The following is a 17798-nucleotide window of genomic DNA, read 5'->3' on the forward strand; positions in this document are numbered from 1 at the left end:
TTCATCCATTCTGCAGGAGTGGTTTGTACCAGTCTCTGGACATTTGCCCCAAAAACTGACTCTCTGAGTTCCTATGGCAATTTATTCCCTTGGTGAACTAAAGAATTCCTTCCAGCATTTCAGCTGGCCCCTGCATCTTGTCCATGCTGACATTAGTTTATCTCTGCTTGCTTAGTAACACTCCTTCATATATCAATAGATCTCAGCTGTCATACCAGCTTCTTTGTCAGATCGCTCCTCCTAGTCCTCTTAAACACTAACCAGAGATCTTACTTGATTACTGAATTTACATTTGTTCTACTGAGAAATTACTAAAATGTCTCCCCAGCTTCAATGAATAATGAAACACTATACTTACAAAAATAGTAATTAGCAATATAGCTCGAAATAAATCAATGTGTGGATCAGACTCCCAAAGGCAGGAGGAAAAGCTGCAGCCATTAAAATAGGTGGAGCCGAAAATAGCTAAGCACTTGGGGATAAAGAAAGGGGAAAAATGCTTAAAGGAACTTATGAATGACCATGTCCTATGGATAATTAGCAATCCACACAGGTTAGATTGCTAACACTGTCCTGAGTCTGACTGCTCCATTTCCTGTCAGTTCCCCTCAAACACTATTCATCACATTTAGGAGTTTTCTGAGGATGTCAAGCAGCTGGAGCAGCCAAGAAAAGTAAGAAAAAATAGAAGAAAGTCAAACCCTCATCAGCAGTATTCCAAGAGTTTCCATCAGGGCTCCTATTGTCCTTCCTTCCAGATGAAGGAAGAGGTGCTCACTCTAAGAAAAAACCAAATGTATAAGGATTTATAACACTGACAACCATTATTATTTCTACATCCTTTGGCCAGGTCTCCTTTGTGGTGTCAGAAAGGAAGCAAAGAAACAAGCAATGGGAGACAAGACAATGGGAGTGTGTTGAAAGGGCATAGGGAGCACACTGGTTTACAAAGGAAAAGCAATTCAGATACTGCAGCAGCCAGCTTGTTTTCCCCTAGCACCATCTAAATACAGTGTTATTTTTTGGTAGAAAGTCATGATTCTGCTTCTTCAGGAAGTCACAGGACAAGGTTGGTTCGTGCCAGATCAATTTATTGACCCATTAACAATAAAAATATCAAACTGTTCATAAGACACATCTTTGGAGTCAAGCATACCATAGGTCTCCTCAAACAACCCAGATTATGGTATGCAAATGTCTACATTATGTGGTCAGGTCATGTCACTTATTGTACTATACTTTTCATATTAACTGGTCCTTCTGTCAGGAAAATAGAAACAATACATGAATCATGCAATCTCCATCATAGTGAATTATTATCTATCTAAAATTTTAGCTCAGGAGTGTGGTGGTTTCTTTTTTTCCTTTCCTTTTTTTTTTTTCTCTTTTTTTTGTAACTCTTTTCCATCCTTCCCAGTCAGGGAGAGGAAATCATATTGTACAACTCTCACCAACTGCATGTCACAAACACACACATATGTATAAACATAGTGGAGCAAGTGAACAAATTGCAAGGAATACACTGCCTGAAGTCAGTTTGCATAACGAATTCACTAAAATTCACTATTGAAATTAAATCAGAAATTAACCCTAGACAGAGAATACTTTTCAACAGATTAAATTCAGCAAGACTCATTTGATCCTTTCAAGAAAGAATGAGTTATGAATGTACAAACACTTCCTCTACTCTCTCAAACCATCCACTAAATTTTCAGAATCTGCCTGATCCTTAGAACATCTGAGGATACTCATGTAGAATTGCACCTGCTGGGGCTTTCAGGTGACTAACATTTCGATTTCAGTGCAAAGCAGAGAAAAAAAGTTTTGGCATGTAATTTCTTTTGGTTGCAGAAGCAATTCTTTTGAAGCCTGAAGAAAATATAACACATTCCCCCAAGACACCTGTGTTACAGATTGTGCTCTCACAGGACTTTACCATGAATTATTAACATTTTAGTGTACATTCCTATGTTTTAGCTCTAGTGGTTCCCTATAAACTTGACTCAAAGAAGAATTAAAGGGCCAGGTTTTAAGGAATGAATGGCAGGATCTTAACAAATGTCTCATTGCCTTAATCCTATTGAAACCAGTGTGAATTAGGTACCAAGGCTCTGAAAATCCTGCTAGGCTCCTGCCTCTATAAATCTTATTTGTTAGGGCAGTTCTGTAAATTACCTAATACCACCCTGCCAGTGTTTGGAAAAAGGCTTGTAAATATCTGCTGCAAGATTGCAAAGTAAAACAAAGTAGCTTAAAGAAGACTTAAAGCGCTAGTAGGAAATCTGGATATTTGGAGCTTAGGAAACTCAGGGGTATAAAGGGATTACACTAAAATCTTGGTCCTAGTTTTTGCAGTTGGATGTTAAAAGTTAAAATGCAGAAGGGAAAAGTTTGGCATAGGAGAACAGAGGATTCCAGTGTTAAGGCAGCTGACAGATGGCTGTCCTACACCCCTGCCCCACCTTGGCTGCTGATTCCTCTGTTATCCTGGCCTGTGCTTTTCATGGGGTCATTCCAAGTGACAAGTTCTGCATCTCTGAGTAGCTGACTTCAGACACCTTGAGTCTCACTTGGAGCAGTGCCGAGCACTCAGAGCTGCAGCTGACAGTAATGGGAGATGTTTTCAGATATGAGCAACTGAAAACAAAAACTATGAATAAAGGTCAGGCCCTCTGTTTCTGAAATTCAGGACATAAAACTAGGGCATCCTGCTGACCAAACTCTTTGTGCCTCAGCTGTCCACCTGCAAAAAGGGAGTAAAAATACTCAGTTATCTCACACGGGTGTTGCAAAGATTTACTAAGTGATATTAGGGATGTGCTCAGAATCACAAGACAACTCAGGAGAAAATGAGTATTTCTGATTTCAGAGCAAGGTTTGAATACTATTAAGCAAAGTTGTGGGAGATCACAGACTGACTTATGGTAATTCAAAATACTGAGTAACTGCTCATTAAGTGACCACTGTCCATTCTGTGACCTGAATGAGGTCAGAATCCCTGAAAAGAAAAATGTGTTCCTGTTATCAGACGTGTACTGAAATGCATTCACAGGAGGAGACCATATGGAGGTTGCACAGACAACTACATTCCCAGTGTTGTCTTATTTTTTTTATATTTGCCTTAGCATCTTTAATAACTTTCTTCTAACATATTTTCTCTGTGGTCTTCATCACACATATATTAGCTCATATTGCACCTGAAGTCTAAATCCATTTCCACTCCAAATAATGTGGTATAATTCAACTTCTACCCAGATTTCTAAAATGCAATTAACTACATCATGGGAGCTCAAACCTCTTGGTTTCATCAGCATCTTACAAAAACCCAAAGCAACTTTCAATGTCCAAGAGGTGTCAAGCCCCTATCCAGTATGCTTGGGCAAGGTGTGGGATTTTTCAACAAGCAGCTCCCAGGCAGAAACAAGCAATGGATTGCTAGGGTGCCAGCATCCAGTGTGGGATGGGAGACGAGGCTGGGTGCCCAGCTGAGTCCCAGAGCTTGTAGGACTCACTTCCCAGGTGGCCTCAGGAGCCCCTGGGAGCTTCCTCCCACATGGAGATACAGATAAAAAAGCGCTCATAACATCAGCAATGTGCTGGCCGTAATACAACATCTCTCCATAACCCCAAGCTGCACCACCCTTCAACCAGGGAAGGTCCAGGTTTGACAGGAGGAGTTGTTTCTTCACAGAAAAGAATGCCATGCATTGGACTGGGCTGTCCAGAGAGGTGGTGGAGTCACCACCCCTGGATACATTCAAGAAGTGACTGAATGTGGCACTCAGTGCCATGGTGTAGTTGACAAGGTGCTGATCGGACAAAGGTTGAACTCAATGATCTTAAAGGTCTTTTCCAACCTAAATGATTCTGTGATTCCATTGTGGGAGTTATACGTCAATCACCCAGTATCTGCCTCTGGCTCCAAAGCCACAAGTTTTCCATCTTTGAATTAGGTGAGGCAGAATTATCAGTGGAAAATGAAGTGTGTTTCTTAGCAAAAAAAAAAAAAATAATAAAATTAATAGAAAGTACATCTTATCTGGCAATTTAATGAATGCACAATTACTGCATCAGGGAAAAGCCCCCTAAAGATTTAATCTTTTAATATGTGCAAAAAAGCTACTGAACAGAGAATTACTTTGTTCAAAGGATCAGCTATACCCTTGCCTAGTTTTTGTCAGCTCTGTAGCTACCCTGGAATATCAGAGCTGGAATAGCAGGGCTGCTGCAGGGCAGAAGCACAGGGCATTGATAAAACTGGAGCAAAGGAATGGCAGAATTCCTGTTTAGCACTTTCCATGCTCTGTATAACTGAGCACTATTTCACTGCCACTGGCTGTAAAAGGGCCTCCTGTTTATACCACAGTACTTGAATTTGTGGTTTGTTAAAAAACTTTGCCTATCTCCAATTCTGATCAACTTCTCCAGTCATTTCTGTGCTGCTCAGCTTTCACAAATGGATTTCCAAAGAGCAGAACTGCTTTGTATGGTACCCCTCAGAGGAACTCAGCATCCTCTGCTGTCTGCTGCACCTGACAGCAAGAAGAGTTTAGAAGAAAGTGCCCAAGAGAAGTTGAAAAATTACAGGTTGGGGATATCAGCATGGATGAAACCATAGTGCATGAAGCTGAGAGAAAATGAATCATATGTGAAAGATGGAACTGGGTGGATATAATGAGGCAGAGCAACAAGAAGCACATTTTGCTCTCTGCAGGGACAATTCAGAACCATGGAAGAGAAGCAAGCAAGCCCTGCCAGTGGGACCACTTACTGCACTTTGTGAGATGGGAAGGCTGACCTCAGCTTGGGAAGGCCCCTTCAGCCCTAGGCAGATGCTTACAAGTTACAGTAATATCTGCTGTAGCCAGTGCTTCTCCTTCTAGAGGGATAAGAAGCCAGTGAAGTCCCACAGTCACAGATACTTCCAATATAATTATCTCCTGATGTAGTCTGCTGCCTTTTCTGCCACCCCTCCATTTCTGTGCTGTAGCAGTGTGCTTTTCCACAAGAGCTAAATCAAGGTTAGCTTAAAATCCCATCTGCTTTGGGAATAGTAGGGACTATAAAATCCCCACCATCTCACGGAAGCTAACACAAGCCCTACATTTCCACTGCCTTCCTGGCACACATGCATCAGGTTTGGCCCAGAGAGACAGCCACACTTTCATTTAGAAACAAGGTCTGTTTCTTCCCTACACTGACAGCCTCTCCACTTCCATTCTTAAGTGGCAGAGGGACAGTGTCCTTCCTCCAGACCTGAGAACGACACCTCTTTTGGCCAGTTACATTACCTCCATGAAATATCTCTTCTGATCTCTGGCTGGGCTGTCAGCTCTGCACCAGGTCTTTGTGCACCCCTTGGAGAAGTAACTTTCCTCTGGAGATAATTTATGGACACAGAGGCTTAGGAGGCAACACAACAGTTCAGCAACAGCTAGCATATGTAGCCACAGTAGGAAAAATTCCCCACCGCTGTCTGACCAGAAAATTGTGTCCCGTCTTATACACCAGAGATTTGAGAAAGGCAATACAAATATTCCTGGTCTCAGCAACAGCATATTCAGATTTGGAGAAGGCTCTCATCAATAAAAGTGTATGACAGTGTGCCACCAAGGTTCTTGTCTCTTCTCAGGCTCCCTGCTAAGTGCAGTTTGAAGGCTCTGATCTCATTCTTAAGTGTACCCTGGTGTGGAGCTTATGATCCAGAGCTTCCCCACCTGGAAATCCTCTGGAGATCCACCTGGAGAACAACCCAGAGCTTCACGAGCACACCACAAGCTCAGAATACAGGATCTATGACGGCATGGACCTGCTTGTTCCCAGTACTTCAGGGTCAGTTCTTCCTTATGAGATCCTCCCATGGACTCTCCATGGCAGATACACGTTCCACCCCACAGACAAAAAAAACCACTACTGGCAAATAAAGAAAACAAATTATTTTCACTACGCAGTTTGAGTAGGTTTCTCCAGGTGGAGAAGGGAAGGGAAAAAGAGAGAAACAAACCTTTCCTTTTTCTGTCCTTTCTAGATTAATTCATTCAGAAGGAATGTGAATGCTAGTTTAAAAGCTATTTTAAGCTATTGGTATAATAAGCTATTGGTTGCATACAGGGAAAAAAGACAAAGTTACTGCAGCAGATTATTCCACTTTTTTCTGTGCCTCAGTTTCCTCACATACAAATGGAGTAATAACAAGAGTGTTCCAGGATTGATTTGTTAAGGATCCAAGCTGAAACCCTCCAATATCAATGAAAAGTGTAGTTAGTTTCAGCGATAACGGCTTTGGCCCATTTTTTCTCCAACCATTTTGCAACCTATCATTCACAAGCACAAGTTAAAAGTAATGTGACTCATGTATTACATAGAAAGCCTGTCTTACAGGCATCTTTCTGTTAAAGGTGGAAGCAGAAAATCTAAAATGGAGACTACCTCTAAAACCTCACTTTGACTTCCTCCTGCAGATGCCTTTTAATAGTTCTTATTGTATCATTTTTTTCCTTGCAAGTGTCCCCCACCTCAGCTGCTACAAAGGACAGAGCTCACAGAGTGGGTAGCAATTCAGTATTTTCCTGTTATCCTAATTTCAAGCACAGCAAAGTGCCTTATTTACCACACACCATTCAAACCCAACACTGAATTCAGAATACTGATTTCTTCATGGTATTTTTCCATGTTGCTATTTTGCCATGATATCTCATTGCTTCATGAGCCTTAATGGCTATTCTCCCAGGGAGAAAGGTGGGGTTGTTATCTCTATTTTACAGACACTAAAATCAAACAAAAAGAGGCTAAGGTCAAAATGGCCAGAGCAACGACAAATTTAGGGTCCCCAATTTGTGATGGCTCAGATTAGTATTTCCCCAGCTCTGTGTGTGTTGACAGCAAACCTCCATACAATGCCAGCTCTGCCCTTCTGCAAGTCAGACCCCAGGTGTCTCAAGCTGAGAACCCAGAAAATGAGAACACACCAATTAGTGGCCACCCATGGAAAACCTCATTTACGTGGCCTTTTCATGTCACATAGGAACTTGTGACAAAAGGCAGGAAAAAGCCTAATTCTTCAGGGCAGTATTCAATTGTCAAAATATGAGACCATTCTTCTGTTTTTGAACAGCTCCCTGCCCAGTTCAATACATAACCTTCATCATTGGCAGTAAAGGAAACAGGAGACCTATAGAAATCAGCTTCGTTTATGGCAAAACTCATTCAGTCTCTAAGTATATTCCATTCTGTGCACTGAATGAGACAGGGATCCTATTGAAAAAAAAAAGGTACCAGTGTTTGATCGTATAATTAAGAACCACATTTTTAAGTCTATTCATGAGAGAAGACAAATTAAAGATGGATAGGCAACCCTTTTAATTAACTTTCTGTATTCTAAGTGTTTGACTTTGAAAACTAAATGTGTGCTTAATAAAGGTGTTTAATCTTTTCTTTTAAATGTAAACTAAAAAGGGAGAAAATAGGAAATTTCATCATTTGAAATCATAACATTCTCCTCCTTTGTATTATAAAGGTGCAACTGTTACTAAAGGTGTTAACTGTTACTGTAATTAAATGGTTGAAAAATTCTTTGCACTTCCAAAGCTTTATTCCTCTAATCTCAACAGACAAACACATTTAGAAAACCACAGTGTCTATTTGAAGAAGACCCCTACCAAGAAAATTCTTGTCCAAACAGGAAAAGCCCAGCAAAGTTTGATGTAGATGAAAAGATTGTCTTTGACTACTGCAATTTATCTCATCTCCCAGAAGCTGGGTAATCCTGACTATAGGCAGGGTGTCTTGTTCCCCCTCTCGTGCTGTGAAAAGACTCAGGAATAAACAAAGGATATCTTTCTAAGGGTTATATGGAGTTAGCATGAGATACTGGAAGATATCACAGATCAGCTTTAGTTCTTCTATATTCCCATGCAGCATGAGAATACACCTTCTGCTGCATGAGAATACATCCAGAGAAGGTGAATTATATCTCAGTATGTTTTATTCTGTATTCCCAGCAGCCACTAGGACACATCATAGTGGCAGCAGAGGGGATTAAGCACTGAAGGTGACTTCTAGTAGGAGTACAGCACTCTGGTTGGGAATTTCTGAGTGACTGCCATACAAATGCTTTGAGACAATTCATGTCAGGCAGGTAGAAGAAGCCACCAATTGATAAATCTCTTGTAATAATTCTCCTGTGAAGATGATGAACAGGGAACCTCAGTGTGTAGTTCCAGCAGATGTTTGTGTTCAGGAAACAGATGTTGGAGCTAAGTCTAGGAAGAAGGTGAGATGTCTTGCTGAAACCATAGCCTTAAGTCCACTAGAAAATGTGGGTAGAACTGGGCACCTCAGTACCATAAAACACCAAGTGAATGCCTTTTGAACCTGCCTGTAACAAATGCTGAAGACAAAGTGACATCTAAACAGTCTGGGTTTAGGCATCTTGCTCTGGGATCTTATTGGGGAGGCATCTTCTGGTTTGGATCCAAGCCCTGAACCCCTGCACTGAAAGGAACAACTCTAGTTCCTCTCTGACAGCATGTAGTAAATAGGTATTTATTCAGTATCTCAGTGGACACACGAGCTTCCCTAAATTATGGAAGATGCTGATTCGATCTCTACTGTATGTGAAAAGACCTCAAGTCTTACCTCCCTCTTACAAAAGACTTACAAAAGCAGGTTGCTCCTATCTTTTCCTGCTTAAGCTCCTTAGCTTTTTCCATGGAAAAATTAAATAATCATCAGGCCAGAGACAGAAGTAAATATCACTTTATATCCTACTGGTTAAGCACAGTCCTGCAAGAGGACAGACTGGGTCCAGCTTCTGCTTCAGTGAATACTTGATAATAATCATATGAAATAGTGTTTAAGGAACACAAGAGACTATTTAGTCCATCCTCTGGTCCAGAGATACTTCCTGCAGCCCTCCAGTGATTGAAGCTGCCATAGTTTACTCAATGTATCACAGTGCATCACAGTCTTTTTGGACACCCCACTAAAGACCATTGCTCCTAGTTTTATACATCATGGGCAGCAGGAACAGATTACTCCTATTTTCTTTCATTTGCCAACTAGCATCTGGACTACTCTTGGCCTTATTCCTTTTAGGTTAAATAACTCGAATTATTTCAGTCTTTTCTCCTTTGACCTCAAGCATTTCTCAATATCCCAGTCTACATCCTCTGGCTGGACCACACCTCCTCAGAGTGCAGTACAAAACTAAGGCAGGACATTTCAGCTGAACACATCTGAGCTGAAGGTTTATGAGATGTGTCTGACAGCCTGTGCTCCCGCTTGCACAGCCTGGTAAAATGGTGTTCCCCTTCTTGGCAACAGGATGATGTTCTAGCCTAACACTGAACTTGTGGTCCTCAAGAGACCCTGTCTCCCCTCCTGGAGGACAGCCTGTGGTCTCCCATGCAGAAGTGGCTGCAATTCATTAATCATTCCCATGTAGAGCACTTCATACTCACTCTGGGGCTGTTCAAACCAGGTCCCTGGTTTGACAAGCTTTTCTTGAATTACAGCGGTTTCCCCCAGCTCACCACAGCTGGTTTATACCATCTGCAGATTTTATAAAACACTTCCTCTAGACTGTTATCCAGGTTAAAATTATAATATAAAGTACAATCTGTTTAAAGAAAATATGAAGCACTAGCAGGCCACAAGCTTGTGGCAGCCAGCTCAATAGTCTTCCGTTTCAACAGGAAATCAGTGAGAATTGCTCATTGAGTAAAATTATCTACACCAATTCTGCATCCCTGCTGTAATGCCTTCCTTTGGAACATGTTTCTTTGCTTCATTTATGATAAAAGACTGTGAGATAATGTCAAGATCCTTACAAATGACAAGGTATGACAACTGCTTCCTCTGTATCCACAAGGCTTGTTACAGAAGAAAGCTAAATTAGCTTGACGTGATCTGTTCTTGACAGATCTGTGCTGGCTCCTAATAATCTCCTTTATTTGATTATTTCCACCATTTTTTTTTTTTTCTGCAGGAATGAAGTTAAACTGAGTAGTCTGCAATTTCTTATCTTCTGCTTGTTTTCAGCCTTCTGACACCTCATCCAGCCCTCGTGAGTCTTCAAAGCATCCAAAGCTTATGGTTCAGAGATTGCTTCCCTCACCTAGTAAATGAGCTAGGATGACTTGAAAGAACCATCTTACATCAGTACATCCTGATTTGTTCTGCTCTTTTCCTAGATCCTGATCTTGATCCTTTGTGGCTCCTCTTACTTCTTTTAGCCATCAACTTGCAGCTGATCACGTTACTGATGACATGCAAAATGGGCATAAAATCCTTTGGCCTTATGGACAATACTTGATGTAAAGCTTCAACCACAGCTCTCCCCTCCTCTCCATGAGTACCATAAACAGAGAGAGTCAGCATGATATTATTTCACTGTCTTGCTCTGGCTCAATTATTATTTTGTTTGTGTATTGAACTGAGGATCATCTAGACATGTCAGTAAACATGCCTATGAATGTTATGGGAACTTTACATCTCTAAGTGTAATTGTCTAAGGGCTTTAGGCACCTCCACACTTAGAAAGGAAGGAAGCTCTCAAGTTCTACAGCCTATGACAGATACCTCTAAGAACATACTTCAGTTTAGAGCAATCCCTTATTTCTCAGTTCAGAACAATGGTAAAATACTGAGAGATGCTTCAGACTCCTCTTGACAGTCACACCCTGATTAAAAAGTAATTAAATTCTACAACATAAGGCATTGTCTTATGGTATCTCTTCCTGATTCGTGGAATCATACCACTCAAAGTAACAAAACAATGAACATAAGTAAGAATTAACTGAACTTTAGAAGAAGATTTGATAAGAGCTCCTATGAGCCATTGGGGTCATTTTTCACTAATTTGCCTTTTTTTTTTTTTTTTTCATCTCCTACAGTTTTGTACAGTGGCATCATCATAATGGATAGGTTTTTTTGCTGCATATCCAGCTTTATCATAAAAGAGTGAGCTTCAAGTATTGTTTCATGTATTAACTTTGCAAACTGTTCTCTGGAAGTTACCCAACTTCTGTTTACTTCATGGAGCTTTCAGCTGGCTTCAGTTCTTAAGTTATTTTGGGGGAAGATCTTTTTTTCCTTGCTCCATTTGTCCTTTCCTTAGGGTTTTATCTCTTCTAGCTGGTATTCTGAGTGGAATTTAGGATACAAGGGAAAGACCATTTTCCAGTGCTGTGCTTTAGGCAGGACTGGTCACATCCCTATCACAGTTCTGACTGCAATTTTAACAGTCAACATTAAACATCAATTTTCTGTTGGAGTTTTCAGTCCTCAGAACTCTATGTAGGACTTCAAATTCTCTTGGGTTTTAAATGGGAAATGAAAACAGCAGGAAGGGTTAAATCCACAGTGTTTCAGCTTTGATCAGGCAAAGTCTCCATTCTGACAGAATCATCTCAGCCTGTGCAATCCAGATTGTTGCAAGCTGCCAGTCTGACTTCCCCAACGTAACAAGCTAAGAATTAAAATGTTAGCACTAGGTAAAGTGAAAGTTCACAGTTATAAGGAACACAATGAAGTGTCCCTGCTGGGGGTAAACTTTTGGTTCAGCTTCTAAAAGCCCCTTTGCTTCAGTTCCCCATCATTCCAGTACTGTCTCCCAGCTTCTCAGGCACAGCAGAGCAGGTGATGCCCTCCTTGCATTTGCTCAGGGGCTGATTTCCAGCAGTGGATTTCACTCTTACATGAAACCAAAGGGCTGCAATTTTACTGTCAGCAAATCAGCAACTGACACCTGTTTCTTTATGTCTACCCTTTCAAACCTAGATGATTTTTTGTTAAATTATTTATAAATCCACCACTGAATGCTTTACTCTTACAGCTGTAAGCAGACAGAAGGTGGAATGATACAAGGAGAACAATGGTCAGCTCAAAACCATTGTGATTTACATCCTGCTGGTTTCAATCTGAATTAATATAAATGACTGGCCTCTTCTGCAAAAGAGCATAGCATAGTACCATGGTGCCCAACCTGCACGCCCTGGAGTACTTAACATTGCAGATTTATAAGGTCATTGGATGCTGTTAATAAAATAAATGGATTAGACTCCACTCAACAGACTGATGAACTGAATGCTAATTGATATCTTAAGTTATAAGAATAATCAGAACTGTAAATTATTTTGTTTATTACCAATTATTATAAATCATCCCAATTCATAAAATACCCTGAAGTTCCTGAAAGCATAGTAGGACTTCCAGGCAATTATGGGAAGGGTGGAATAAAACTACCTGCTGAGTGGGGTTCAGATCCAACCACACTCCCCTGACCCCCTGAATTTTAGGGGCATTCAAACCAAGTAAATGAGATTCTCTTGGAGCCTTTTAGCTTTACTAATGACCAGCTCTTACAGAAAGGTGTATTCTCCAGAGAGAATGCCTAAATACTGTGAGATGTCCCAGCTTTCTATAAATAGAGACATACTGTGATTATGGCTGGAATTAATTCAAGAAATTTCAGATGCAAGATGAGTAATGAAGGGGACTGACGCTTATTGGTCATAATTTAAGAGACTGTAAGTACATCCTGGCTTCCCTTTTGGGACATAAATGGCAACCATCCCTGGTTGGCAGGTTCAGGACATCCTGTCTTGGGCCAACAAGAGGGCTGTAGCACAGCCTGCCACCCAACAGCAGCATTAGAAGCCAAGGGACAAGCCTGGAAGGAGCAGGAACCATTAGGAAAGCTGGCATTAGTTTGTACTGCATGCATTGCCCCTCTTGCAGCCATCCCTTTCCCAGCCACTGCTGTGGCTGGGCAACCTTGTATCTAAGCCAACAGCAAGGTGAGAACTGAACATGCACCACTTTTCTGTCTCTGTCTAGGGATGCTCATTTGTGTCAGCTGCAACTCTGCCCAAGTGGAGAACCGGGGCAGATACAAAAGCAGCTGGAGCACGAAGAAGGAACCCAGTTTTCCTTTGGATGCCGGTCCCAGGAAAGGTGAAGGGAGCCAGACCCTGGCAGTAGTGGCTGATGCTGCCAGCAGGAGCTCCCAAGAAGCACAGCTTTATGCAGGGCTGGGACCCAGCTAGGGGAGAGAAGGAGCAGCAGGAGGACTGCATGGTCAAGGGAGCAGGGAGAAGGCAAGGAGCAGAACAGATGGAGAGAGGAGACAGAATGAGTAACAGGCGGAGACAGCAGGAGCAGTGTAACTCCAAAAGCACAAATTCCTTTTGCTGTATTAAAAACAAATCACTATTTTCATTACACTATTCCTTCACCCCATACACATATTGTAGGCTGGATCACTTGTGGTCAGGGAGAAGCTACCACTCTGGTGAATAGCAAGGAGAAAACTAAGTTCTAGCCCTACTCTCAGGCTCTGGTCCATTGTAATAAAGCCTGGGTCTGAGAAGAAAATCAATAGTTTGTGTTAAAGGAACTCAAGGGACTAAATAAGCATCCTAGCACTGCAGGAGTGACTGAGGATGGATAAAGCATAGCTTTGCCTGTCTAAAATATCTCTCACTTGAGGGCTTCTGAATCCCTTTTTTTTTTTTCCCACTCTAATTGTTTAGTTTCCAAATTAAAGAAGCATCTTGCAGAGATGGCCATAACAGTCAGAGAATGTATGCTTAGATCAAGAAAGCAGGTTAATAGCACCGCCAGAAAGAGAAACCAGCTCTCCCTAAACCAATTCCTCTATACTGGCCTGTGGTGCTCACAACCATGAAAAGCCATTGAGTTTTACACACACACTCAGCAGGTGATAGAAAGAGCCCTAAGGAAATATAAACACCTTCTCCACATGAGGCCATCAGAACTTTGAGGTTACATGTCACCTCCTGGTGTGCTCAGGAGGATCTTGGAATTGATGAACGTGGATGGATTCCTGACTTTGATTTTGGACTTCAGATGTTGAAAGGTGTTTCATCTGGGTACCTGCTCTGGTACTCCCACAGCAAGATACTCTACCAGCAAGCATTTGCACCTTCCACCATGCCTTTCTGGATGACCAACCTCTTCTTATCAGCCCAGCATTCCTCTGTGTAGAGCTACTGGGCTGCGGTTGTTTCTTTACAACACTGAACACTGGGATTTCAAAACTTAGATGCAGACAGGTAAGGACAGCTGCCAAACCTTCCCCTGGTACCTGTCAGACTCACAGCAAACAGGGGATTCACGCAGTGTCTTCCAAAGGGCATCTAAACAGAGAGCAGCCATCAAAAGGTTTCTCATTCTCAGGTGTCTTTAGAGCACTATCATCAGAGATATTGTTCATTCTCAAATCAAGAAATGGCCCTCCTTGTGTAAGGAGGAAGCCCAAAGCTAAGCAATCACAAGTCATTTATGTTCAGGAAGAGGACAACGGGAGGGTTGTACAAAAGGAAGGATGCATGGGCCAGCAGTGCATGCACTGAGCAAATTACAGTCAGCAAGGCATCACCAGCCTTCCACAAGCATGCAGAGGCCTCAGCTTTTACAGCATGGTGCTAATAACACCAAGGCTGTGGGTTTCGTCCCATATGGACTCCCCTTAAAAGCTGAACTCAGTGATCTTTGTGGGTCCCATCCAATTCAGAATATTCTGTGATTCTGGCGCTCTTGCTTCAAATTATCTCAGCCAAAAGCAGAAGCAACCTTCATGCCAGAGCTGCTGTTTTACTTGTCAATACACCAATCCCTCAGCAGATACCTGCCTGCTTGGTAGAGACTAGGCAGAACCTAATTCTGCCCCATGTCCTCTACCATGGACAGCGCATGGAGCACAAGAGTCACTACGGGGAGCGCATGCCTCACAGCACAAGCACTGCAAATCCAAGCAGGAATACACATCCTTTATTTGCATCACTCAAGACTATCAGCCTGCCTTCATCTTGCAAGGGCCAATGGGCCTCGTTCACCTTCCCACTAGCACAAGAAGGTGTTGCAACTTGGCAGCTGCCAGTAGTGAGAAATTCCTGCTCTCTGGGAAATGGGGAGAGGGAAATATAATATCTATTCAGGATGATCCTGGGATGGCATCACAGAATCCAAATCAGATCATATTCTGAGTTCAAAGGGATCCACAAGGATCGTCAAGTCCAGCATTAAGTGAATGGCCCACCCAGGGGTTGATCCCACAGCCTTGTTAACAGCGCCGTGCTCTAACCAACTGAGCTAATCTCAGGGTCCAGCACAGCTGGCCTGAAGTGAGAGTGGATTTGAGGTGAACATTCTTTGCACTTTCTCCTTCTAGTCAGTCAAAGCCACATGACTGAAGGAGGGGTCCCTCTCATCCTCACATCCAAGTGTTGCCCACCCTCTCAGCATGGCATGGACAGAGCCTGGAGCTACAGCTCATTTTCTTATACTGAGGCAGGAGCAGCTCTGAGATTACTCAGGCAACCCCAGCATTAGGCCAGGACAAGTCCTCAGATAATACACAATGGTTCCTTGGGCTGAAGACATGTCCCCAGCCTGGCACGGTCACACAGAAGGTTCAGTGCAGCCCTCTAGGCAGGGATGCCTCTGCATACCAGTGGGTACTGCCTGACTGGCTTTTGCTGGGACTCCGATTCAGGAGCAAGTGGCCAAAGACAATTTGGATCTGCAGATTGGTTTCTTTCCCACTAAGCACTACCACTGTCCTTCTCCCACTGGAATCTCTGCCTGCAATTAGTTCCCTAGGAGGGGGCTTGTCTGTGCCATTAAGAACAGTTACATTACATGATCTAGGAGAAATCAATGTCTTTAATAGTCAGCAAAGGCAGTGGAGGAGAGGGTGATGGGAGGGCTGTTTCTCTGGAGACACCTTTCTCAGAAGAATTCCCAGAGGTATTGCCCCAGGAAGAGAAATGGCAAGGACCTGGCATAATTAAACTTCCATGGAACAATTGTTTACTGGAAGAAGCACAAAAGCTGCTCAGTGTCTCTCAGAAAGGCAGAGGCAGTGGCTAGACTCTTCCCAAGGTGCAGATGAAGTGCCTCTGCCCTGAAGTCAGCAGTCTGTGGTGATTTACACCATGCTGGCAAATGGTGGGAGGAGGGGTGTGGATAGATATCTTTCCTTTAAAATACCCCTTTTCCTCTGTCCACAGTGGTGTTTAAAGGTAAGACCACGCCTTGCAAGTTTTTAAGCATCTGGATCGTGCAGTATAATTAAGTTATCCTAAATGAAGCCTGAGACATTTTCATATCCTGAGGCAAGGAAACCTCAACTCTGCGGGCATCTTCCTCGCTCTCTTTCTCCATTTCCTCCTTCTTGTACACCTCTGCAGTTCCTGGAATGACAAGCCACCTCACCGGCTGGCTGTAATTGCTGGAACTGTTCCCTAATGCTTTTGCCTTCTCCAATTGCATTAAACTGCATCTTTAGAGGTACAGCCCTGTTTATTCATGCTGCTCGTGTGGAGGGGGGAAGAAACGCAGACTGCCTCTTCTCCCCTCTCCCTCCTTTGATTTGATGGGTGTGGCAGGTTTAAACCTTTGCAGCCGCTGGCTCTCTGGCGCTGGGGTGAGGAGGAGAGGATGGAACGGGAGGGAAGCCGTCGTCTATGGCTGGTGATGAATGAGACTCATCTCACCCACAAGTGGGAAACCTGCTTGCGGGTTATTGTTTAATCACTCATGCAATCCAATACTGAGCACATACCCCCATAATGTCCATCTGTTCTAGCATGCAGTGCATGCAACACTTGCATTTCTAGCCAGCTATCTCACTGCCCAGCCCTGCGTGTTACTGACTGCATCTCTCGCTGGCAGGAAAGGTTGAGTTCAGGTTTTCAGCTATAGCTCGACCCAGCCTTTCAGCTATGCTACCTCTCAGCTGAATATTTTGTGGGCTCAGATTCAGAGCTGCAGTCAACTGTAGGCAGAAATGACAACACTTAGCTATCTACATCTCTCATGGGCGGGCACAGTCAGTCAGTCAGTCAGTCAAATACTTCACTCTTCACACTGGCATCGCACCCACAAGAAAGAATAATCTGCAAGGTATGAGCGTGTGAACATATTTGTCTCTGAGGGGTGGGAGGACAGACACACACAGGCACACCTAGACACAAATGTGAAGAGATTTCTTCCACGCCCAAGCCTGTAATTTCAACGTTTTGCTCTTTAGCTGCCAAAAAGGCGGGACACCAGGGACTTCCCCTGAAAAATAATTTGAGGAGAGCTATCTTTATTTTGGGAAGGAAACTCCTGCCCGTGCTGAGGAACCCATTCCATCTTTTTCTCTCAGTGAAAGGTCTGGGTGGGGACAGAGGAAGAGCACACGCTGAGAAAACCGAGGTCTTTTTCTCCTCCCAGCCAGAGCTTTCCCTGGCTTTACCATCAGCTTTCCCGAGCGAGCTGCCACATTTCGCGGTGTGCACTCAGGTGGAGGAGCGGCAGCTGGGCTCGGAGCCCGCCGCCATCCACCAGCACGCTCAGGCGGCCACAGCCGTGCGGCGTGGCTGTGTGAGGCTCAGCAGAGGAGCATGTGGCGAGTGTGCCCGTGCCGTAGTAGAGGGGCGAGCGCTGGCAGAGCGGGGCCGAGCGCTGCCCGGGTACGCGCAAAGGGGCGGGCGCCATGCGGCGCCTTCGTGCGGGGCGAGCGCGGCACCTGCGCGCCCAGAAATGCCACGGAAACACCCAAAGGCAGGGCTGAGCCCGGGGAGGTGTAAGGAACAGGTGCGACAGTGTCGTTCCGGGAGCTTTAGTGCCCGAGCTGCCATGGTATGGGCAGAATGATCCCTATTCCCCTGTAGCTCTTTTCTGACTCCAAAGAGCCCCAGAGCTCCTACTTTATTTTAAAATTTGCCGTGCACCTCCGCCCACTGCTCTGTCACTTTGCCTCCCTGTCTGCCTTCCTGCCTTCC

At 43.5% G+C, this 17798-nt stretch overlaps 1 protein-coding gene across 1 annotated transcript in view; it reads right to left on the bottom strand.

The window, feature by feature from the left end:
• Positions 1-17511, bottom strand: part of GAP43 (growth associated protein 43) — a 54795-nt gene extending 37284 nt beyond the window's left edge. Inside the window, exon 1 of the mRNA XM_015643789.1 lies at positions 17297-17511. Coding sequence (XP_015499275.1) covers positions 17297-17511 — 215 coding nt within the window. The remainder of the gene's footprint in view (positions 1-17296) is intronic.
• Positions 17512-17798: the final 287 nt, after the last annotated feature.

Source organism: Parus major, chromosome 1, assembly GCF_001522545.3.
Source record: "Parus major isolate Abel chromosome 1, Parus_major1.1, whole genome shotgun sequence".
Classification (NCBI taxonomy): domain Eukaryota; kingdom Metazoa; phylum Chordata; class Aves; order Passeriformes; family Paridae; genus Parus; species Parus major.